General features: G+C 42.5%; 1 protein-coding gene across 1 annotated transcript in view; it reads right to left on the bottom strand.

Moving 5' to 3' along the window:
• Positions 1–265: 265 nt before the first annotated feature.
• The window catches only part of KPNB1 (karyopherin subunit beta 1), a 35,096-nt gene continuing 9,887 nt past the window's right edge, over positions 266–25,474 (bottom strand). The window contains exons 5-22 of the mRNA XM_073326304.1: positions 24,110–24,262; positions 22,551–22,610; positions 22,135–22,224; positions 19,961–20,071; positions 18,060–18,161; positions 15,396–15,620; positions 14,592–14,783; positions 12,779–12,909; positions 11,444–11,591; positions 11,084–11,155; positions 8,587–8,731; positions 6,520–6,602; positions 5,754–5,861; positions 5,368–5,511; positions 5,153–5,258; positions 4,934–5,048; positions 4,015–4,176; positions 266–3,429 (exon numbers count right to left, since the gene is read on the bottom strand). Coding sequence (XP_073182405.1) covers position 3,429; positions 4,015–4,176; positions 4,934–5,048; positions 5,153–5,258; positions 5,368–5,511; positions 5,754–5,861; positions 6,520–6,602; positions 8,587–8,731; positions 11,084–11,155; positions 11,444–11,591; positions 12,779–12,909; positions 14,592–14,783; positions 15,396–15,620; positions 18,060–18,161; positions 19,961–20,071; positions 22,135–22,224; positions 22,551–22,610; positions 24,110–24,262 — 2,148 coding nt within the window. The 3' untranslated portion in view covers positions 266–3,428. The remainder of the gene's footprint in view (positions 3,430–4,014; positions 4,177–4,933; positions 5,049–5,152; positions 5,259–5,367; positions 5,512–5,753; positions 5,862–6,519; positions 6,603–8,586; positions 8,732–11,083; positions 11,156–11,443; positions 11,592–12,778; positions 12,910–14,591; positions 14,784–15,395; positions 15,621–18,059; positions 18,162–19,960; positions 20,072–22,134; positions 22,225–22,550; positions 22,611–24,109; positions 24,263–25,474) is intronic.

Genomic DNA, 25,474 nt, shown 5'->3' on the forward strand with positions numbered 1-25,474 from the left:
CCAACCCTGATCGAAGAAGCCAGACTTCTTCCATGAAGTTTTGTACAGTGCTGCTATTCCTTGCTCAGTGATGATGCATGTCAGAATAGCACATATGGGCGGATGAGACATCAGTCACCTCCAGCTCCCCCAAACAGGAAACTAGACGAGAGAGAGTGTCATTCATGCAATCAGAGAGTACACCCACACAGTCTCACTGAGCAAAGTAGAGGAGGAGGGTTTCTGGCAAGAGATGCGGTAGCTATATAAAATGAAGCAGCAAAAATAATGAAAACCAAAATAAAGCAGCTTTTATTTAGAAGGTAAATAAAATCAGTGGTACCAATTTGTTAGTAAGAGGGACCCTTTCCGATCAGTCATCGTCAACAGGTCACACTGCCAATTCATAGGTGACACAGTAACAGTATGTAAGTGTCAATACAGATTAAAGATATATAAAAAAAACGTACTCTCAGAAGCCAAATAAGCACCAACCTCATTAGGTCTGGCTGACAATTTGACAGAATTGAGACAGTTAAGGTTGCTTGGTTCTGAACTGGACCGCATTAGGACTAGGACTGCATTAAGTGGGCACTTTGAAAGGTTACATTAACTTTTTCCCCTCCGTTCAGCTGCAAGGGCAGTGCCATTAGCTGCCTTTGGCAAGACATTTGACCAGGAAAAGAAAAGCGTAAGAAACATACAGAAATGCTACAGCACAATATGAACTGAACTGCTACTTGAGACCAAAAGCTTCTTAAGCCACTTCCAGCACAGCAATATTTCCGGCCCTCTGTATCCCTTCCCCAATCACACATTAACCTTTCCCTCATGTGGCAGGGCAAAGCTGGTGGCGCAAAGCCCAGGCTGTGAGCTACCAAAATGCTTTGCTGAAACAAGCACATTTTGATCCGGGTGCTGAAATCGCACATTTAAAAATCAAGGATTTAACCCATTAAGTAAGTCTGCCAGGCAGTGAAACTGGCTTTTAAGATTTTTTTTTTTTTTAAAAACATTTATATATTTGTCCCTCTCTCCAAACCACAGCGGTTACAGGATTAAAGGATAACAGTTGCAGGCCTGGCACCAACACTGGAGGTGACAGACAGTTTTTCCTCACTACCACACTGTGGGATGGTGTTGCTTGTGTGAAAGTTGTTAAGGATTAGCTTGAACCGTTTCAAGAACTGCTTTCCCTGGAACAAAAACATGACAGACACAAGATTTGTTTCTACTACTGTCTCAGCGTACTTTATTCTCCTGCTGTCTACAGCTGAACAGCCACACAGGACAGAAACAGGTAGCACTGAGGAATGACCAGATTTCTCCCCTCCACGTCCCCCTCCCCAACTTCAGGAATGGCTTTTTTAGGAAACCCCAACCCACGTCAAGAAACAAAACGAAAAGAAAAGGCATTAATAGAAATGTGACCCAGGTCTCTCCCTAACCAATGTTTAGGAGGTGGTCAACTCTCCCAATTCACAAACAGAGCTGTCCTCTCCTCTAAACACCTGGGATTTTTTTTTTTTTTTGTACACTGGTTCAAAGGTCGGCACTTTGACTGCATTCTGAACCCGGCACTGAAAGGCACATATCCGATACCCTGTACAAGAGCTATTGTGGATGCTGCAGTGCAGATGGGCAACAGAAGTGGATTCCATCATCATGGATTCCAGGATCAGTTGCGGAAAGAAGGAAGGGGATAAAACAGATTTGTACCTGCTTCTTGCAAAATACTAGATGAAGGTTTTCCCTTCTCCCTCCCACAGGCAAACAGCTTTAAAAATGCCCAAGTTAAGCTGCAAATTCAGAAATGCTGGTAATATCAATAACTGCATAATAAAGATGAAATTAAAAACTGTTTCAAACCCTACACCTTCTCGATTTTTCATGTCTTATTGCTGATAAAATCCAGAATAATTGAGGGACTATGCCTCAAAGAACAAAAAAACTGATTTAAAAAGAGACAAGAGATTTTGATCCTTCACATCCTTCATGTTAGGGAATAAAACAAAGCTGTATGCTTAAGGGAGTGGCAAACAGCCAGTCTGTCCCAAGGTTGCCCATCAGACTTTTGGTACACTGTTAAAAACAAGCTAATGGGTTCCCCTTTTAATTGGAAAGACCAAGAATACAAAAAGAAAAGTACTGGGGAATGTTTGACACCATTTTATTAATCTTCAACTGCAGTGGAAAAATAGAACCTTTTACAAGTGCCGTCTTGTGTAAGCTCAAGCCAGTATATATATATTTATATAAATTTCTCTTTTTTTTCCTTTTTTGTTTTGAAGTGCAGCAAGAGACCAATACCACATTAAATTCGATCAAATAAAAGAGCACAAAAGGCCAAGCAGTTTCCAAATGGCATTTTATCAGATTTTGTTTGAACATTGAATTTATCCTCATTTTGCAATCCAAAATATTACCTGAAGTTTACTTTATTGTTTTTAAACTCTTTGGCACAATTTAGTGGGTGTTCGGGCTGCTACAGTACAAGTCAGGAGAGATCTTTCCCTTTGCGTTCTCATTGCCAATTCGGAGCACTTACATTTATGGGTTTTTTTGTTTTGTTTAAGTCTGAAATCTTGTTTGACAGTTTGTTTCTATTCCCTCTAACGCAAGAGTTTTTTCCCCCCTCCCCCATTTCTACATTCACAGTTGAACAATATTAAGGAAGGAAAGGCGCTTTGATGAAACAAGATCATGAAAAGCGTCACTCAGAACGGGAGCTCTGAACATTCGTCAGTGTTTCCCTAAAATAAAAAGCCCTAAAGAGCGACTTTCCTTTTTTTCCTCTTTTCTTTTTACACCTCTTATGCTGCATCAGTAGACTGAACTTCGGTTAGTTTATGAAATGCAACTGCTAACCCTTTTTTGGGAAAAGATAAACTGCAATGACTTGAAGTTGAGAATGTGGATACCGCCTCATTCACACACACTCACTCTTAGACTGAAAATCCTTCACCCCTCCTTTTATCCCATGCACTGACAGCATTGTGTGGCAAAGGTTACAGAAGGCGGGCCAGAGACCCAGACTCCATCTCTCTTCAGCAGCAAAAGCCAGACCTCAAACAAAGAGCACCACAGTTGAACCTAGTTTCCTCTCTCCCAAACTAGTCATTCCGCTTCGCACTGGCCAAAAGACAGAAAAGCTAGTTCTAGTCTCTGTCGGAAGAAGAGACTGCTTATTTTTGATAGAAACCAGTCATTCCCTCTTCCTGAAGACGGCCGATGTCAGGTTTTCTACGCAAGTCAGTGCTCAGCTCACTAACAGCGCTGCTGCTGTTGTTGCTGTGGCGGGATTTTCAATGTGGTGTGTTTCAAGCCTCACTCACTCATCCTCTCATTCCCAAACATTCAGCATCCGTGCACACTCCTCACTTCCGGGTTTTTTCAAAAGATTGGAGATTTCCAGTGGGGGTCTCGGGTGTCATCCCAATGGTAACAGATCTGCAATCAGAGAGGGACAGTTGTAGAAATTAAAAAAAAAAAAGGCCCTCTTTGGAGCCAACGTGAGGCCACTTACAGGAGGCGAGGAAAAAGCAACTTTGCAAAACCAGAAGTGGCCCTCTTTCCGTGAATTCCAAGTTCAGGAATCACAATGTCCCCCAGTGCACAGGAAACCTGTTCCCCGCTCTTCTGTTCCTTTTAAAAGCCCTTACTCATACTGGGGGTCAAAATTTTACTAGCTACAACTAATAAACCACGAAACCCCCAGAAAAATCCATGCCCCTGTGACCCAGAGAAACCTACTAAAACTCCTTATTAGCTATAGCAGCATAGTTCTGATTCCAGTGTGGAGAGGACCTTATTCTAGACTTGTTACTGTCAAGCATCTGTTCTTTTCTCCAGAAGCAAGCAGTGGCTATCTGGGCTTTATAGCTTTAAATGGATAGTTTATGGAGGACTAAACAAGGAAAAGCCTTTTTATCAGCAAGAGGCTTCTGTGAAGTGTCTCCTCCAATGGGCCTGAGCTTAGAAGTTTAACCTGTGTGGTCATTTTGCAATATGAAGGAAAGGGAGAAGGCTCCTTACCAAGCTTGATTCTTCAGTTTTCTCAGTTCTTTAGTTGCCCAGGTAGCAAGGGTTTTTGTTTTGTTTGTCTTGGATCTTCTTCCTTCAGTTAGAAGTTCATGTATCATGGGCCTAGCTTCTACTAATTTCAGTACATCCTTTCCAAATGCTGTACACAAATCCCTGTGGGAAACAAAGAGGAGAGAATGGGCTTTAATGCTTGCTGAATGCCACAACCAGAAACATGCCAGTGAGATCAGCTTTTGCTCGCAACAAGAAAAGACGGACTCACGGCTAATGTCCCCTTTTAAATGTTGCAGATGGTCAGCAACATGAGAGCCAAACAGCCTCCTAAACGGCTATTTGCTGGAAACATCCATGTCTCCTGTCCAAAGGATGTCCTCCCTGAAAGTTTCATCCAACTCCCACTGAAGTCAAGAGAAAAGACTCCCATTGACTTCAATGACAGTTGAACTGGGCCCTTCACTGTCAATTCACAAGCTGAAAATTTCATTGTAGGAAGCCTTCCTTTAAGATCATTGTCCCTGACACCTTTTAATGCATATGCAATTTGCCCCTTCATGGCAATGACTGACAGGGAGCAAATGGGCCACCCACCAGGGCTGGTACTCAGCTTGTGGTGAGGAACCACCATGCTGCACAGTCCTCCAATTTCACTCCTGTTCCTGGTTTAGAACCCAACAATGAGTTACAAAACTCCTAAACTGAAGATTCTGTGGTTAGCACTTCAGATACATGAAGGAAGACTCAAATAAGTCCCTTTACAGGCTCTGGTCTCTCAAGAACCATTTCCAATTCAGGCAGATAATCTTAAAAAAAGCTCTTCTTGTAATGTATTTTGTTTACTGTACTAACAATAATCTACCTGGAGAGTGCACGGTCACTTATCCTCTATCCAAAGAGAGTCTGGAATGCTTACCCTATCAGCCCAGCAGCACAAGCTACTACTCCATCTGTGTGATCCTCATCTCCAGCAATGTGGTCGATGAAAGACAGAATAAATTCTACTCTGGGCTGCACAAGCATCACATCCGCTGAAAGGAAATGACTGGTTTAGTGTAGCAGGCTTAAGTTACAGCATATCTTTAAAAAAGGTCTCCCCTTCCCTAAAGATGCTGCCACAGGACAAAATACTCACGATGCACATTTTCTTGGTCTCCTTTCAGTCCCTGAATGATGCCAGTGTAAGCTTCCAGACAGCCCTCCCTCAGCTCATTCAGGTAGTCCACCATGTCATAGTCAGACTAGATAGAAAACAAAGAACATGTCTGTACAATGACCTTTGGCAAGCAACTAAGACAGACTTATTTCACGTTGGATGAGAAGGAACTGCCAAGTTAGCTGCTAGTTTACCTTATCGACCTGGGCTTGTGAGGCCTGCTGGAGAGTATTCAATACAACCTCTAGATATTTTTTAAACTCTCCTCCGATGGCCAGGGCAATATCGCCAAACACAGAGAGAATCTGAGGCTTCACGGACCTATGGACATTCTCATTCTGAGAGAGAGAGAGATTGGAAATGAAGATGAATGACCGGCAACTTACATCCCCTCCTCCCACAGAGGACACCTGAGTTCTCTACAAATTACCACGTTAGCTAGCTATATATTGCTTATGTCTCCCGATATAACTTTTTCAAACATCTCTAACTTCTCCCAATACCGTCTCTGCCTCTCACTTCCCTTTATCACCACTAATAGCTCGTTTGCTTAACTGGCTGAAAGTAGGTAAGCACTTACCCCCAAGTTCTCCAAGAGCAGCTGCATAACCTCGTCACAGAAAGGCAAGATGTTGGACTGCAGGGCTCTACATAAATCTCCAACTAGGCCTACTGCAGCCAGACAAACCTACAAAGGGAACAGTAAGTTATGCACCAACCCAATATAAGTTGGTATTTCCCATACTGCCTGTCCTTACAGCGGTAGCCTATTAAACACTAAATTACGGCACTGCGACAGGCAGGAAATAAAATCATCACTGAATAGTGACCCTCATCTGCAATTGCCCATAGAAGTCAGAGCTTTGTTAACCGTTGAAATGGTAAGTCAAAGAAGAGAGCTGAATAAGTTTACCCGATCGGGGGTGAGAGTTCCAGATACCAACGAGTGACAGATACTTGTTTTAAAGACGTGCTGAAAATGTTCAGCAGCCAGGCGTTCTAAGGATCAGCACCAGAGTAAATACCATGGCATGCATGGTCTATTAGAAATTCATTCCTAGTAGCAACTTCTCTCCTGATCAATGCCACTGAATATGCAGTCAATGCAGAACCTCAGATGTCAAGCTGATGACGGCCTGCTGTGGACCATTTTAAATAGAGGAGAGTCTATAAATTCATTTACAAGTGCAGCCAGTAATGACTGAGTTCCTACAGTGCTCACCTGCTGGCTTCCTCACCAGAAGCCGATAGGCCTCAGGGGATGCAATCCCAAAGAACTCTGTAAATCCCTAACTACCAACAGATGCAAACGTTCTGAACTTGGGGCTTCCAGGTTCAGGTCCTACCTGGTACTCTGCATAGTTCTTCAGTCCAATGCCCAGGAAGGGTTTGAAGGCATCCATATACTTCAGAAATTCTCCACCCAAGACTGCACAGAAAACACTCTGATTAGGTCTAATCCCCACAGGATAGTCTACATGTTTGCCTGATGTCTAAAACAAGGAAACCCAGCCCGTTCCAGCTCTCAGGAAGAGCATGCACATTCAACAGAAGCATGACAAATTGATTCTCCACTAAATTTTACACGAAGAATTGAGCACCAGCGGAAAACAGCCTTCTGTAATAAAATGGACTTCAAGAGACTTGTAGGAGATGCAGGCCACTGAAGATAAGGAACAGATCCTTCCTGTGCTCAGAAGTGGCTACAGAGTTTCCCACAATATATACACAGCACCCTTTAGAGCAGTGGTTTTCAGCCTTGAATTACCCAGACCTCACATACCTGGTTTTTTTGTGGCTGCAAAAGGACAGTGAAAGTGGGATCATGGCAAAAAATACGGCTGCGCTTGTGTGGGGTTCTCCACGCAGCATTCAGTAGCGTGGGGGTGCACGGGGCAGCGCCAGGCCACACTACACCCGTTGGAGAAGTCCTACTTTGGGGGTGGGGGACAGCACGAATGAGACAATAGTAAAATCCTCCTGTTGGAACAGTTGTCCAGCTTCTATTTTAGCTGTGGAAGAACTGTGGGGCCCAAGCGTAGATGAATATTTGGGACGCTTGTATTTGAAGAACATTTAACTATTTGGTGAAAGAAAAGGCTTCCTTTTATATTACATATCTGCTTTCCCCCAGCGCCTTATTACAAATTAACCCACAAGTTACTATTAACCTCTGGCAACAAGAATGGCTTTGCCCAAAAAGGGTGTCATAACATTTATTCACAAGTCAGCCCATTAGCCAGGGTCACAACCAACTCCCAGCAATCAGCCATTCTGCTTCCTCACTTGCAGACCTGGCCAATCAATTTAATTGATTCCACTCAAAGGATACTGATCACTTCAAGTGTAGTCACAAATAACACCCCCCCAGAAGGAGGTGCCGGCCGGGCAAAGTCACAAACCTGTTCTAAGAAAGCAGGTACTCCAGGAAGCCAGAATTAACTTCTCTGCTTTTTCAGACTCTCATATATTCTGAGAGCAATTAGACATGTGTCCTCTGCACTAAAACCAGGCCCAGTCCCCAGGAGAGCAGCCCCTCAATGAGCTAGCCACACTAATGGCCTCAGAAACATGAAGGAAGATTCAAATAAGTCCCTTTACAGGCTCCTGTTTCTCTAGAACCATTTCCCAATCAAGCACGGTCTTTAAAGGAGATTAACAGTTTTTCCAACAGTGAAATCATTTATGGATTTCTAACAGCACCCAACTTTCACATCCAAACATACAGTGTTTGAAAACACAATGCATTCCTAGAGCTCAATATCATGCCATAGCAACAGCATTCTAAAGAGGAATCACAATGAAGCTCTAAAACTGTCTGGTATGCCACAACCTCAACTTTAGTAAGAATCAGAATTTGCAACGAAAAATAAATTTCAGTCTCTGCACTGTGTGGTTTTTAAAGACACAAAAAACACATCAACCACTGACATAACTACACAAATCAATGGTAACAGATAACAGCAAACGTAAATCAGAATATTAATTTTCATTGCAATAGCATCTAGAGACCAGCAGCCCATTGTGCTAAGCACTGTACAAAAATAAAGAGAAAGTCCTATATACTGCCTATTCAACACACACAGTACCCACGTTATCTACAGAAAAAACACCACACATACAAGAAATACAGTCAAGGAGAATCAAGCTGTCATCTGATTTGTTTGACCGGCTAGCCTCAAATCTTCACAGATCTGAAGGCATTATTCTGGAATAGCTATGCAGTCAAATTTGCATCTGCGTAAACGCAACTATTTAGCAAAGGATGTTATACGTTAAGCCTTCATCAACAGAAGCAGCTGGCAGGGACAGACATAGTGCCAATTGCAAACCTGCAAGTCTGATTTACTCACTCAGAGCGGTTTGTGCATTGCATAAAGCAAGAGACTTTTTTTCCAGTCTCCACTACTGACCTTCCACCAGGGTGCTGACTGCCATGAGGGCATCCTCTTGCACTCCCCCTGATCCAGCCGTGCTCTGGAACATTCTCAACAGAGATGCCATAACCACATCAGAGATCTGCAAAGCATCCTGGTGCTGCACTTTCCGGAGAACATTCTAGGTATGGGGGAAGGGGGGGGAGAAAAGGAAGAGACTGTAATACTCCCATATACACTAGGGTAAATTCTTCCTTTGAATTTTCCACACTAGCTCAGAACACTACAGTTTTATCAAAGCCATACTATGCTTTTAAAAAAAGATCTTCCATTGCTCTGAACACCATTGCTGCAAAAAATGCTTTGTCAGTACAAGAACAGAACGCTGTTCTCATTTTATCTTTCCTTGATTTTTCCAGCTACAGAACAAGCAGAGTTTATCTTTCCTGCTAGAGAGGCTGTTCTCTGGGCATTTAATTTATGACTGGAATTATGTTTGGCTAGACTTAAGCAATCCCTTTTTAACACTGCCTATTTCCCACTGTAACAATCTCTCAGCAATTTTATTTCCGATTGTGGAATGTAATTGAACTTTGCTGGTAGCCCCATGAAGAGATAGGGAATTCCAGTTGCTCTGCGTGCTTCATGTACACCATAGTATTAACAGGCTGGACACATTTTACCATCAGTGCTATAGAACAGGACCAGGTTCCTCAAAGACCCCCCCCCCAAACTATTATATATGCTCTCTTTTCACTGCAAAGTTCTCCCCATCACCATCTTTAACTTGACCTCAGAAATTTAGTTTTGGCAGTTCGCTATTTAACAAACAAGAAGCCCCAATATTCACCAAGTGAAGGACACAAAGATCCTTTAACCACTTGCCTCCACATGCTTGGCAAAAAATTTAAACTAGTATATTTCACATATGACACTTCGGGAATGTTTTGAACTTGAATTTTTAAATTGACCCACTTCAGAAAGTGAGTTTCACCATTACAATAGTAGGTCTTGCTCTTTTTCTTAAAATTCTTTGTACAAATATTTTTAAAGTAATTTCTTATGTTGCACGCTTATCTTTTCAGCAGGAGACAAATGACTGCCTACACACCAGAAACAGTGAAACTGATTACATACAAAGTTCAGTCAAATAAAGCTGAAAGAAGTGCTCTCCATTAATTTTTCACTTAGTCATGTTAAGTATTGTAACTACAGTAAGTATGAAATTCAGAGAAATGTGATTCAGGTTGACAGTATACCTTAGAAAAGTAAAACCGAACTGAAAATTTTAATCAGTGCTATTAAGTGTTTTGCAAATGACTGGAGGCAACTCAAAGGGGATAATTAATCTCATACTACTGAGATGAGAGAGATTCCAGACATCAGACATCTATGATTCTGCTGGGTTTGATGGGGTCAAGGATCTTACTATTCGCTTCCGTGATTTGAAACTTTCTTTCATTCTCTCCAAATTTCACAGAGCCCCAGCTGATGCTACTTGCTTTTGAACATGAGGGTGTTAAAATCATTTCAGACTCTTACGTTAATGGAAATGGGAGAAGTCATGAACCCATAATGAGCACACAGCAAAAACGGGGGAAAAAAGTGAGTTTCAAATAAAGATGGGTGTTCAATAACTGCTTTTATTTCAGTGTACTTGATGTTCAAACACACCTCTAGGAATGTTACCATACAAAAGAGAGCAGGGTCTGCTTCTGAATCCTGCACAGAGCATGCTGAATCCATGTCTACTGTAAAGTATTTTGGAGAATTGTATTAAAGCTTATAATATGCTAATATTTTCCAGTAACAAACAGAGGTATTAATTGCAATACTGCATATTAGAAAAAAGTTACAGCAATGCTGGAAAACATACAGTAGGCACGATCCCACAGTAGCTCCAGCCCTTTGCAATACAGACAGCAGGAAACGATCATGTGATAGCAGAAAAACTGTCTGATGGATTTCCCGAGAGGCTTAGAATAAGGATGGCAGTTTTCAGTAGCCTTTAAGACTAGGTAAGCAAGTGGAATGAGCTAATGCTCCCGAAACAGGTGAGGTGTTCTTTACTAAGTTGTTTAATTTCAAGGACACTCAGTGCATTTTAATTAGTGCATATTTGAATGAGTCTGAACTCCAACCACAAGCAGCAGTGAACAAGGTAAAGCTGTTAATTTCTTTGATGAGTGTTGACAAAAGTGAGTGACTGTTCAATCTTACACTAACATGACAGCCAGTGTGAAACTGCAAAAGGTATTTTACTTTAAACATGCTGGTAAGATGTGTTCTGTTCCACAAAAACAAGAGTATTTTGTTGCTGTTTTTAAACCAGGCACTTAGTTGTAAGAATGGCTCCATCCTTTCATATGTTTAAACTTCTCTGCCCCTTTCACACTAACTTGGGTGTAAGGAGTGGGATTTCATTTTAAAAATTTCATCTGCAAGCGTGCACATTTTGGGATGCATGAGCTTGTCACAAGATTCTACCTATTTCCTCTCCATGGATGTCAGCACTGGTAGGAAAGTGGTTTACCTGTAGAGTAGCACATAGTAGAGACTGAAGATCATTGAACTGGATTCTGTCTGATGTGCTCTGGATATGAGACTGCAGGAGAACAAAAACAGGTTCTTTTAATACTTAGAAGAAAGATCTCTGCTGTTGTACCATGGACACTAAGATGTCACAGCAATGGCAGTGCTATGACCAGAAGGAATTCAGCTTTAAATTTGTTTGTTCCACTTCAAGCTTCTCAAAAGACACTTGCTATATATATAGACAATCAACAGCAGAACTCATTGGCTAGAGACTAAAGCCAGAATACAGCCAAGTGATTATGCCGCTGAGTATTACATTTGCCCCATGCCCCTGGTAGCGAATTTGGCCTCTGTCTACCTCCATCTGCAGCACTTGCTGCAGCCGCTCCATAATGACCAAAGTTGTCTTCTGGACAGCAGGGTAACAGTCCTTGGCACTGTTTTTCACTATTTCCATCAGAGCTTCATATGCAGCACTCCGCAGGTTATTCTGGTGTCCATCCGGCCTAAACAGGAAGCAAAGAGTTTAAGAGTTTATTTTTTTGCTCTAAGTGGCCATGCTGGCTTCAATACAGACCTTGTTTGACCAATTAGTAAAAGTTAAACCTCAATGCTACAGCAGAAGCTGAACATATCTGTACTATTAATTACTGCATACCAAGGCTTGAATCTAGGCTAAATTTTTGATAGTTTGGTTTTATTAATCTGTGTTAATGAAAGATGCTGAAACTCCTTTATTTAGCCACAGACAGCAGGGGCTGCACTTTCAGAAAAAGCTTCCCAACACTCTCTCCTGATGTGCCTTCGTCCTCGAGGTACCACCTCAAAGACTGATCTGGTAGTTAAAGCACTAGAGCAAGGACTCAAAAGATCAACGTTCAATTACTGGATCAGCCAGACTCCCTATTTGTCCTCTGGCAAGTCACTTACTCTGTGCCTTACTCCCCATCTGCAAAATGGCGGTCTTGTCTATTTTTGCGAGCTGTTTGGGGCCAGGGACAATGCTACTGTGTGGTTTCAGAGTAACAGCCGTGTTAGTCTGTATTCGCAAAAAGAAAAGGAGGACTTGTGGCACCTTAGAGACTAACTAATTTATCTGAGCATAAGCTTTCGTGAGCTACAGCTCACTTCATCAGATGCTATTGTGTGTATACCATGTCTAGCATAACATGGTTGTGATCTGCTGTGGGGCCTCTAGGTACTACTGTAGTATCAAAATAAAAACTACACCACGATACGCTGCATACATGCAAACTACAGAGATGAAAGGCACACCACACACACAGTTCTAGTCTGTCTTGCTACAGTCTTGACTACTTAGTGACTCTCAGGACAGACAGGATATCTGAAATGGCTTGCTGAATATTGTGCAGACCTCTGTATGTTTCTGACTGTGTACAGTTTTACATGATATTCCACAACTTGAAGGAAAGCATTGGAGGAGAAAATTACATTTACAGTATGCTCCAGAGATATCAATAAGGATGAATGAGACCAAAAACTGGAAAAATCCCTGTATGTGTAAATATGACTTTTCTCTTGGGATACTCCAAGTCACATAAACTTTAGGCCATGATGAATTGACACCCTTAACACATCACTTCACATAAGAGCTTTAGGAGGCAACAGGAGTGGGACAGGGGAATAAAAAAAGGCATTTCTGCAGCAATTAGGCCGGCTGGTTTGAGAGTACCTGTCTGTGGTCTCCAGAAGTTTCTGAACTATTAGCTCAAACGAGGAGGATAAACAGTAGGTTGCTGGCTCTTCTTGATCATCTGCCACATCTGCAGCTTCATAGGCAGCTTCAGCCAGACTAGAGAAGGCCTGAAATACAGAACAGGTTACAGTCTCTACAATGGAGTGAGTTTATCATAACAAACTAGCCCAGCCACATACATGGCCTCGCCAGTTTAAGGGATGGCAAGTGACACATTTAAAGTAATAATCTGTCAGCCTGCCCAGTCATTCCCATGGCAGCATCAATGGTCTAGGAGAGACTGTGATGTGTGGCCAAATTAATTCGCCGAACACAATAGGAAACGGTCAGCGGAATGAAAATTCAGCTCACAATATGAAACAAGCTGACTAGCAGGAAGAAAACTTGTCGTTGTTTATAGTCCAGTAGCAAGCGAGGGGCAGGAAGTCCAGGCACCAACACTAGGAGTCATCAAAGTCACCCACAGAGAAGGCCAAGTGCAGGACTAATGACTTCGTCCCCATGGCCAGCTACCCAAGCGTAGTGACGTTTCAAACCAATAATGAAGCCTGAGGCCTTGTCAAGACTAGGATATAAGATGTGTTAATAGCCTACTCTTTAAAGGCGCACAGTCCTGACTCTATGAGGCTTTTAACACGTGAATTGACACCTGTTAGCTAACTTGTACTATCATCTCACTTTAAAACCTTAGTCTAGACAAGGCCTGAGAGAATGCTAACATTGCCAGCTGCAGGGCCAGGCAGTGACTGCAACTGCCTTAAAGGACAAAAGAACTGAACAGATGAAAAGGTGAAAGCCTTATGATTTTCATTTTGATTTGCAAAATTTACATTCGTTCACGTCTTCAGAAGAAAAAAGCCCCAGTAACATGAGTCCTTGCCAGGGTCAATGGGATCAGGAAGAGCCCCTGGCTGAGCAGAGGCCCCACAGGTTCCTGGGACCAGTTGAGAAAATATACTAAGGAAAATTAAAATGTTAATTACACAGCTCCTAATGCTTGATTTAACATCATAATCCTCACACATCTCTGCTGGAACATAACAAAAGGACTCAAAAATGTTGCAGAGGTAGTTGATTGGTTAAAAGGCATGCCTCCTCCTTGCAAGGACGCTACAAGTTTGTTCAGATAGGCTGCCTAATATTAAATGCATTAGGAAGAAGGTAAAGTTGAACTTGCCAAGCCAGCCCAGTGGTTTGGCCATAGCACAACTTGACCATAGGCAAGGGAATGAGATGTATCTCGTGTTCCTTGAGTTAGTGTTGCAGAGACAGTACGCTCAGCTAATATGGAGAGAAAACATCCTGTCTCCCCCGTCAGATGAATGAGCAGCCTTCGCTGCCCGAGGAGGGAAGCTAGACAATACAAAAGAGAGTGCATTAAAACAGAGTCATCTGAAGACCTCTCTTTTATACAGTTACCATAACCACTTAGGTCTTTGTAGGGAAGAGTAGTCGCCCCAGCATTTTCAAACTGAAGACTTCACACACTGGATTCCTTCCTGAGCATCTTTCCAGTTAGCTTTCTCCCCATCAGCTTCCTTCCTTTTTTCCTGTCCCACCAGAGGGTGGCACTACAGACTTGAGGCTCGTTCACACAAGGTTTCTTGTGGTGGATGAACAAGTCAGTCATCTCTTCACATCATTTAAGTGAGTACCCCATAGGCTGCTGAACGCCTCTATTTTACATAGGAGGTGTGCTTACAAGAATTGGTCAGTAAATCCTTCAACCCCACACCTGTTGGTAGAAGCCCCGCCCATACTGTCACATAACAGTGGAGTCCTGCCTTACCCAGCACACATTGGAAGCCACTCTGGGCTCAGCACTCAGGCCCTCAATGAGACACTGCAACAGCGGAGCGAGGTAAATGTCATTGATGGCAGCTTCAGGGAGCAGCTCGCAGATCCTGCCCACAGTCCAGGCAGTTGTATCTCGAACCACCACACTAGGATCTTTCATTAGTTCTATTAGAGTGGGCATGGCCTGGAACAGAACCACACAGTTAGTAGTAAGTCAGAATCATACCTAATTCACTTGCATGATGCCAATGAGCCTGCACTTGTTTGGGCATATGGTCTTTTAAGAGTAGTTACTCCATGGTCTACCGATAAATGGGACCCCCCAAGCTAAGAAGCCACCTTTTGATGTAAAGAAGGCCCATGAAGTAAAGTATTCCGTAGTGACAAGGCCAGGAGCACTGAACCCTACAAATTTCAATTCTCAAATCCTACGTACTGCCTCACAGGGAGAGTTAACACACACAGGGTTAAAAGCCTGCGCTAACCAAAAGCTGTGTGGGCTGAGTGTGCCTTCCATGTGCCTCACAAACAAAGGTGTTCCTGCTCTAAAGATAGCTACTCCAACTGATCACAAGAGTTGGCCGAACACATGCAAACACCCGCATGTTACAATACTGCTAAAATTTAGTCGTCTTAAAAATCTCCTTTGCAGATTGTTCAGCAACTGAGCAAAACTAACGGGTTACACTCCACCATGATCTCGGACCTCCCTTCCTGGGTAGTGCTCAAAGTAGTTACATTAAGTCAAATATTTTTGTCCAAGCAAGCCAACCTCCCAAGAAAAACTTGGTCTGACCTGAATAACTAGTGGTTTGAGCTGGTTGGGCTCTGGCCCTTCCAAAATACACCCAAAAGCCATGACAGCTGCATCTCTGTATCGCCAATCTGGGTTTTTAATGTGTTCTTTAATGAAGGGCAGCACATGAGGAACAATGTCATCTTCACAGCAGGTTGCCAGAAGCATGAGGCAAACCCCAGCTGCTTTACAGGGATTCCAGTCGTCGTCGTCATCATTTTCATCCTGGGAAGAGAACACCACTTGGGTCACTCTTAGCAAAAATATCTGTTACCAGCCAGACTTTGCTTCTACCGCTTACAGATAAAATGATCTTGCTGGATCCAAGGGCAAGGAATATGAACAGGTACTGACTGTTTTGACATGAATTCAGTCCACATTACAAACGTAAAAAAGTAAATGTCAGTTACTGGGCAAACTGCGCCCTAGAGCCCCTTTATTCTCTCAGGAGTACACCTCTTTAGGTGACGGGCACCTTACTCTGGGTGGAACCACATGGTCCAACCACTCAGAATGGATCTCTGGGTGGAGCCCTGTGGTTCCCAACTGTGTTAACTCTGTTTTGGCTCCTGTATGAGTTTCCCTTCAGGAGCCCAACGAGAGCATAATTTTGCAGTCACACAAACAAACATCATCTTCAAATCAAAGTGTTATTCTTTCATCAGAAGATAAAACAATTTACATCAAAGTGTAAACACAATAAAAGGTCTGCAGGCATGGGTATTATCTATACCATAGATTCTCAAACTGTGGTCCGCGGACCGCCAGTAGTCCGTGAGCTCCATTCAGGTGGTCCACGGATAGTTCCCTCTAAGGTGCACACCTGGGTGGCCGCACATGAGAGAATGAAGGGCCACCCACCTAATTAGTGGAACTGTGCAGGTGTGGCTCCACTAATTAGGTGCCTAGACCCTGGAGAAGATGCACATGTAAGGGGAGGTGGTGGCGTTGCGGGGGGAATAGGAGGTAGGTGGGAGGGGGCAGTAGGGTGAGAAGAGGGGGTGGAGAGAATTTGGGACCTGGAGGGCTGCAGCAGCCAAAGACGCAACTTTCCCCAGCTCCAGGGCGGCAGCTGCCAGGGAGAGACAGCCCTCCTTCCCAGCCCCAGCTCGGGGGGCTACCGCAGTGGGGGAGAGAGGGAGAGATGGCCCTCCTTCCCAGCCCCAGCTCGGGGGATGCTGCGGGGGGGGGGGGGGGGGCGGGGGGAGAGGACACATCCATTGCATTAGAAAGGTAAGACTACGGATATTAAAATAAGAGTGGTGTGCTTTTATTTGTAGAGCAAAAAAACGTTAATAATTCAGTTTTTTTTATATAATGCTTTTATCCAAAGCGCTTTACAATAGCTTGCTAGCAGTACAAACAACATTTGGAAAGATCATTAAGGAGGTCTGCCAAGACCTTAAGCAATTTTCAAGTGGCCCGTGAAACAAACAGTTTGAGAACCACTGACCTACTCCTTTGTAAGTTCTCTTTTTCCAGCTAGCTCCATCTCTGTCAGGAAGAAGCAGTGACTCTCTATGCAGTTAATTGACACCCTCAGTAGCCTCTTCTAGACCACACACCACACCCTTTTCAGGGTCTGAGATTTTAGGTCTCCTTTAACCCCAGGCTTAGCCTTTGGAAGAGTAACCCATTCTAGCTTGGATGGAACCAGTTAGGTAGCTTCTCCTTCCAGCTGATGGCTCTGCCATTGTTAACCTAACTCCTTTGAAGGTGCACATCTGAGGATGACTTATGCTTCCTGATTAGTTCAATCACAGGAGGCTGTAAGGTTGTTAAAGAACCATTTATTCAGGCAAGTAGCAATAAAACATGGAACAGGGAAGCAATCTCAAACAGCCATTAAAAATTGCAGCTATTTCCTGTGAAGTTTGAGACACACTAGAGCAAACAAAGGAACTTGATACTACATGAATTTTGTAACTGTTATTTAATATGTTAACTAGATTTGGTACAGCAAGTGATTTCATTAGGTTTTGTTTGGATTCGGTTTGTTCCACAGTCTAAATTAGCTCCTGAGAAGTCCTCATAAAAACAAACAAGTGTGGTAAAATGTGGTACTCAGAACTTAGAATTTAAGGTTTAAAAAACCAAAAATGGGGTTCTAAATGAGGCAAACAAAACCTTGATGTCCTGTTTTTAATTCCACAAACAAACACCAAACACTTCATGCTAAATGATACTGCAGACTCATGATAACCTATCAAAAGCTTTCAGTAATCGGAAAGGGAAACCTGCCTTAATGAAATGTTGTACAATAATAAAACCACCTCAAGTGGCTGGAACCAGCTTCACTGCAGCCTCAAGTCTCAGCTTTCACAAAGAATGCATCATTCAGTCAGAGTGGTGCATGATGTCTCATCATAGACCAAGGACTGCTACATGAGGTGTTCAGAACAAGCATGCCTTTACCAACAACTCTATAAAGAGCCTAAAGGATCTTCCAGTCCCAGTTCATTAGTGAATCATCTATGAAAACAGAATAGTGATTCAATGACCAGGGGCCACATTATTTAACTAATGGCATTCTATCCTACATAATTGGACTGACAGCATTCCAGCAGTGGCTTGTGTAACTTAAGGCTGGTACCATAAGCGTAAGGTTCTTGGTGCACAGAGACAACTCCAGACAATGCACATAGTAAGGAACCTCCAACTCACCTGTTTAGTTAGTGTCTGCGTGAGAATTGGGACCAGATACTGTAGTGCTCCCTTAGCATAAAATTTGCTAGTGTGCTCTGGAGGCCTTCCTTGCTCTGCTGCCTAGAAAGAAAGGTTACAAAACAATCCTCAATAGCTATACAGAAACACTTTTCCTTCTGGGGGAAAAAAAATAAAATAAAAATAAAAGTCACAAAATGAATTACATCTAAGTTATCTACTTTATGCTGTAAGATCACCAGCAAAAGCTGGAACTCTTTCCCAGGAGGACTTCTTGAATTCTATTCTAGTTAAATGTTTGACATATGTGGTCAGTTTGCTATTCCGCAAACGCATGCTGCCACTCCCCACGTTACACAAATATGCTGAAGACAAACTGCAAATATTTACAAATTAAACAATTACTAAATGCCTCCAAACAGGAAGGGTAAGAGGCACTTAGCATACAGACTAGACCTCTGTGCCGACTGTCCCTTTACCCTTGCTATTTTGAGCATTCAGCAGAAAAATACATTTAGCTCCCTTTAAAGAAGGAAGTTTACACTACCAGTTCTTGGAAAGAAAGAGCATCTGAATGGAGAACAAGACACCATTTTCTTTTTCAATCCATCCACTCTAAAGAATACGAACTTATTTTAGCCAATTGCTTTTTATAACCAAAACCATAAATCTCATGTATTATACACAATGTAATCCTTTAAACGTTCCTAGAGGTAAACTACTGGTGCCAGTATCACTGAACTCCTAAATCATGTCATTGGCTCGTGGTACAGAAATCATTATTATTCACAGCACTAAGGAAACTTCAGCCTAAGAAAATACTCATGTGGCCCTGTTCAGTACAAGGACCGAGGAAGGGCTCTAATAAGCCTTAATGAGGCAAGAGATCTAAAGTTTTCCAAGATGCTGAGAACTTTATGCACAAAGCTCAATGTAATGTGCAAACCAATGCGTGTGTTCACTATGCGGCCGTATCAGCCACTCATATGGGACCTCACTTGTCTTTAAAAGAATGCTAAAAAATCATGCCCAAAATATGCACTTTACAAACGCTCTTTTCAAATAGCCAAAACTCCCAAATCACAACCTAACTTCATCAGAATATTCAAAGACATCTCTTTAGCCCTGCTGAGTTTCAATTCCCAGCCACTCTGGCACTCAAACTAAGTCCTGTTCTAGTCCCATCTCAGAACAGCAGAAATATTTTGCTCCAGCTTTCCCAAAAAATTTACCTCAAGAGAGCCACTCAGCCTGAAGAATTTCAGCCTGATGGATAGAAATTTGGAGAACTTACAAAAGCAACTTATAGGGACTCAAGAATGGAAACACTCCTGCAACTTGTGCTTCAACTGTAGTAAGTATTTCCAAGGCACTCAACCCCAGAAATATTTGGGCAGCCTGTCAAGGACAGAGCAAGTTATTGGCCAAAAACAATGAGCTGGGAAAAAGCTTTTGCAGCTGCTAAACAAACTTGAGATACTTGCAAATACAAAACTTTACTTGTAAACCCCTGACAGACATCCAGCCGTCTAAGCCAGTGAATGAGAAATTTTGCTACTGAATTGCTCTTCATAAAGACAGCAGCCGGAAATGGGTGAAGCCAGCATACTGCCTTGTATACCATGCAGCCTCAAGTCTCAGCTTCCATAATAGATATGCATCACTTAATACTCAGAGTGGTGCATGATCTCTCATCATGGACCTAGGACTGCTACACAAGGGTTCAGAGTCAGCTCTCTCATTTAAAAAAAAAAAAAAAAAAAAAAAATCAAATCGCACCTTGGAAGAACAAAGGAGCTTCCAGACCTGGTTCAGTCCCTCCTTTTCAATGTTTCGAAACAACAGTTGCCTGTTTTACTCACCTAACACTGACCTCCACAAAACACCAATTCCAAGCTCACCTCAGATGCTTCAATAGCCAGATCCATTTCCTCATCACAGACGTTTGACCAGAATTCTATTCCCTGCAGAGCCACCTCGTCAATGTCACTTTTCATTGCTTCAATTGTGATCTTCAGAAACAGGAGAGGTAGAGAAAAAGGGGACATTTTAGAGAAAGTAATTCAGATGCCACATATTGGCAGCATGGTACAGGAACCTAGATGTCCTGACACAAGAGACAGCTCGAGAGAGCGTGTCTTTCTTAGGGTTTGTCTACATGTGAAACGCTACAGCGTGGACCCTACCTATGCCAGCAGGAGAGGTTCACCCGTGGGCACAGATAACCCACCTCCCCAAGAGACGGTAGCTAGGTCAACAGAAAACTTCTTTTGTTGAACTAGCCCTGTCTATACCGAAGGTTAGGTATATATAGCTACGACTTACAGGGGTGTGAAAAATCTACACTCCAGAGAGATGTAGCTATGCCAATACAAGTTCCAAGTGGAGACCGCTGCTAAACAATACCTCCACATTTTAAGAGAGTACGACTTGGCAATAGGGAGAATAGCCTTTAAGGACTGCAGAATAGCAACCAATTGCTCATGAACACTGCTTAGACACAAATGTTCACAGTACCAAGCACAAACAGAGATGCGACTCCAGTCATTGGTTACATGGATTTGATTGGAATAGGGGTGTTTGTAGAGAGACCTTACAAAAAAAAGATAGGGTTATACCAAAAACTAGAGAAGATACTGTTAGAAATTCTTGCATAGGGACCTGCTGTTTTCTACATTCAGGATGTCTTGCTTATGAAGGTATTGCCCAGGTTTAGTGGTACATAAGAGGGTGGTGTGGAGGCAGAAGGCGACCTATGAGATGGAAAAATCTAGAGATATTGGCAAAGTTTGTGAATTTTGTGTATTCCATTATTTATCTGAAATTAATGTAGGCTTACTGTCCCTTCAAAATATAGTTCCAACTACAATATGTGGTTCTTTAACTGAGACCTAAGTCAGAAGTCCTGAGTCCTCTGCCAGGATATAAGATTCTATGGCTCTTTAGTAAAAACAGATGTTTCCCCCTTCACTACTATGTAATGCTACTGTATATGCTAGTTAGTTGCAGTGCTCTGTCCCAGAGGTGGGTGCATTATAGTTGTACTATAAGCATCCAGGTTGAAATATTCTGCAATTGTTCAGGAAGAGAAGGGCTTTAGAAATTAAAATGAAAAGCAGGCACGCCTGCAGCTAACGTAGAGACCACATTTATATTTAGACTCAGCCTTTAGTGCCCTAAGCCTGTAAAAGAACATGCAATGAAAAGTGCCAGGTCCCGTCCCCTGTGACTACAGCACTGCCAGGTGATTTGTGAATATGCAGTTTTTAAAAGCTAAGTGCCCACCCATCCTCTAGTAGCAACTGCCACACAGAAGAAATGGAAAAGAAAATTCCAATGAGGAAGGGGCAGAAAACCAATTTCCTCTTCACACAGGCGGAGTGGCAGGTAAGTCCTACTTTAAACAAACATGCAGAAATCCAGTCCTGTGTAAAGGGATGGGGAAAGCATAAGGAATGTCTAAGAGTATCTGAACGTTTCTTAGATTACCTATGTTTGGGATTAGTTATTTTACAATCCACTTAACACAGAGGGAGGGGCACTATGAACATAGCTGACAACCGTTGCTGTGAAGAGGTGAGATGCTTTTATGTTCAGATTAAAAAAAAAAAAATCTATTTCCCATACATTTGGAGTTAAAGTAGGGGGACCAAGAATCAGGAGTTCAGGGCTCTATTCCTAGCTCTGCCAGTGACTACAAAACCTTGGGTGCATGTCATCTAATTCAATCTGTAAAATGTGACCACTACAACACTGATATAATTAAATAGATATAATTTCAGGAGAGGATGTCCGTACAAGGATTCATTCTTTGTGGAGGAAAGTCACTATAACTGCAAATTATGGTAATGTATAAATGGTTCTATCCCACCCTAGGAAGGAAAGATGCCCTCTTTCCAGATTGGGGAGTGTGGGAACATGAGCGGAAGGCTGCTCTTCCCTCTCCAGTTCTTGCACTGCAGGGGTTGGAGTGGGAGACACAGGGGAGCAATTTTCTTGGTTCCTGTCCCTCGGATTGTAAGCATGAGCACACTGGAGTTAAGCCACTATTCCATTTTTGATTTACAGTACTCACGGCAAAAAGAGCAGGACCCATATATGTCTCCATATACTGATAATAAAGGGACATTATCTTCACCAAGTTCTGTAAGGCAGCCACTCGTACCTGTCAGAGAAGGAAGCGGGTCATTTTTCTGAGCACGTCAAGAAAACGTTACTCTCGAAGCAGAATTCATGCAACCATCACAAACACTCTTTTCAGAGACTAATACTCAATATTAGCATGTTTGTAGCCAAACAGAACACGACTAAAACAAAGGGAAGCAAATACCAAGGCAAATTATTAGTGATTAAAATTATTCCACAGCCCAATTAAAACGAGTTTATATACTTATTCATATAGCACTATTTCTTTAAATATAAGATTTAAAATTCTAGAGGTCACTGGATGGTGCAGCGACAGACAGTTCAAGATGTTATATTATCACTTACCCTTGTATCTGGACATTGCGTTGCTTCACAAACTACTTGCATAATAAAGTGCCTTTCAGACTGCAAATGAAAAAGAATTAGAAGTGTAATTATGCAAAAGGGTTTAAAAATCTTCCAAACAGGATTATATTTTAATTCTTTGGCTCAGAGAGCACCTGATCGTCTCAGCAATTATTGCCACCAACATTACATTGCTACAAGAGCTAGGAAGGATATAGGCAGCCACTCGCCACACAGCGTTTTCATAATTACTTCCAAATGATAAGCGGCCACTGCAATTGTGAATCCCAAATTTGAATGTCACATGCAAGTAGGTACATTGCTCTAATCCCCCTCCCAAAAAAAGAAGGTCACAGCACTAGGGAAAGCAAGTTCTACAAAAAAAAAAAGCTATGGTCATCCCCTAGATTTATTCCAGCAATTATTACAAGGGATGTCAAAAGCCGATTTAGCTGGGACACTAATTTTCTGGGAGGTTAAGAGGAGATCGGGAATACAATAATTTAACATTCTATTTACTACTCCCAGGCCCATTTAGAGGGCAGAAGTCCACTACAAATGCAAGCTGAATGGATTACTCAACCAGCTCAAACGTTAAGGCACCAACTGAAATCAACAACCGCTGAACGGTTGACTAGGGAAAAGCTTTTATTAAGAGAGCATCCCAACTTTAATTACTAGTTCCATTTTCTATGAAATCTCTATGGTAGGAACACGAGGGGTGTACTGACCTCAGAATGCTAGCAGAGGTCTCTACTTTAATGCCACCTCCCCCAAATAGGGCACACAATTTCAGAGGTAGAGTCAAAAAGCTAGATTGCTGCCACACCACTAGAAAGGAAATGCTGATCCATGCTTAGCCATGGTCTACACTATAGAGTTAGGTCGATGTAAGACATCTTATGTTGACCTCTGTAAGCATCTACACTAAAAATGTAGCTCTCACCGATAAAACTCGCCCACTACACTGACTTAACTCCACCTCCGTGAGAGGGGTAGTGCTTTAATGGCTGTAGTTAGGTCAACAGTGTCAACATAGACACTGTTGTTTACACTGACCATTGTTGCCCTTCAGACGCTGTCCCACAACGCTCCACCCTGGCAGTTAAATTGGTGGACGTGCTCCTGGTGAGGACACGCACCACTGATACAAGGAGCGTAACGTGGACATGCAAAAGTGATTTAATTACTGATGTCCAAGTAACTTAGATTGAATGAATTATGTAGTGTAGACTTACTTTTGGGCTACAACAACATTGCAGAGTGTTTGATTAGGACACAGCGTGTGTAACAGGCTAAGCTCTAAGTTCAGTCCATATTTAGCCAAAAAAGCTGGTGATGCTCCCTTTTCATTTTATAAGTCTTCTCCAAACACTTCCACAGTATTTCTGCATCACAGCAGCCTTTAAAACTTTAATTTTACAGACAAGAACCCAAGTCTCAGCTCCAGTGGAATTACGCATCAAGCAAAATTCAGCGTGGTGCACGATTTCTCATCACAGACCATGGATTCACTCCTTGCCTTTTGCACCCAGAATTCCGTTGCTTCCTTTACTCACCTCTTTGTCAAAGTTTGCTTTGGTGAATTCCAAAGAGTTTAAGAGTGCATTAGTAGCTGCTAGCTTCACATTGTTACTGGGCTCTTCCTTTCGCATCCCTTGGATAATGGCTGTGAGAATTTCATTGGATTTGTCCTGAAGCTGCTCTGGGTCCTGAAACAAGGAATAAATAGTGGCGAAGTTCTGATGGCTAGCAGATTGCTTCTCTGCTTTTCAGGTGCCTGCTCCCCTATGCATCAAGCCCCCCCCAGTACGGTTTGGCAGTGAATTCTACAGCCAGAGGAAATTCAAGTCCTTTAAGGCCATAAGGCCTTTTGTTCACTAGAAACGCCAGGAGTCAAATATGAGCAACTTAACACCTCACTGTGACTCCGAGGCAGTGCACCCTTAACAAAGAGAGCACAGTCTGCTGCACCTGAACAGCATATGCATTCCAGAGTTTGAATCGCTAGTGCCAAATATTAAAAATAAATATTAAATATTACCACTGTGCTTCAAGTCAGCAAGCCTCAGACTGCCTCATTCAGCTATGTTATAGTGAGGTCAAACAACTGCCAATTTCCACTCTATTACCGTTTGAGCAGAGAGGCATGTATCAGTGGTCACTAATAGGCCCACGTTTGGTATACTGCCAGTGGATCATGCAAGGATGGACAGCTATAACCAAAAGAGGTAGTAGAGGTTAATCATTCAGGGTTGGAGGGACTAAATGATGAATACAGAACACCATCACTTACACCACAGGAAAAAATGAGTACCTGGAATGCAAGATCCCAAGGGTCCCTAAACTATTGTGTTAGGATTTATCAATATCACATTGAGGCACAATACAAAACTGTAAAAGGGACTCCTGTTAGGAAAAATTCTGTTCAGCAATCCAGGACAATCAAAAAATCCACTATGGATTAGTGAAGCTTAATTACTTGCTGTCTTCCAGACAACGGCTGACATGCACTTAGAAATCCTGGGTGTATTTGTAACTGACAATGGTTGACCTGAAGCCCCGCTATTCTAGTAGTAGTGATTGCAACTTTGAATCACCTCCTCATTTTACGTATCTCAGTATCCGTATTTTCCCTCCCAAGCCTGTTTACTTGCCCCAGAACTTATTACTGAAAAAATTTTTAGTTTTCAATTCAAATCAGTCAGGCAGCAACTCAAACCCTTCAGACACTCAGTGCAGCAAGAGGCACACTTATCTTTTCAGGTCGCTTTCAAAATCTGTTTTTCCTCTGGTCTCTCCTCCTGCCTTATTTTTGTTGGTTTCTTCCACTCCCTGTCCTCACTGACACTTCTGATACTGTTTCTTCACTTTACCCTATGAGGCTTCCCTCACTGCCTGCTCCCTGTCTCTCTCCTCTTCAA

This window comes from Lepidochelys kempii, chromosome 27, assembly GCF_965140265.1.
Source record: "Lepidochelys kempii isolate rLepKem1 chromosome 27, rLepKem1.hap2, whole genome shotgun sequence".
Classification (NCBI taxonomy): domain Eukaryota; kingdom Metazoa; phylum Chordata; order Testudines; family Cheloniidae; genus Lepidochelys; species Lepidochelys kempii.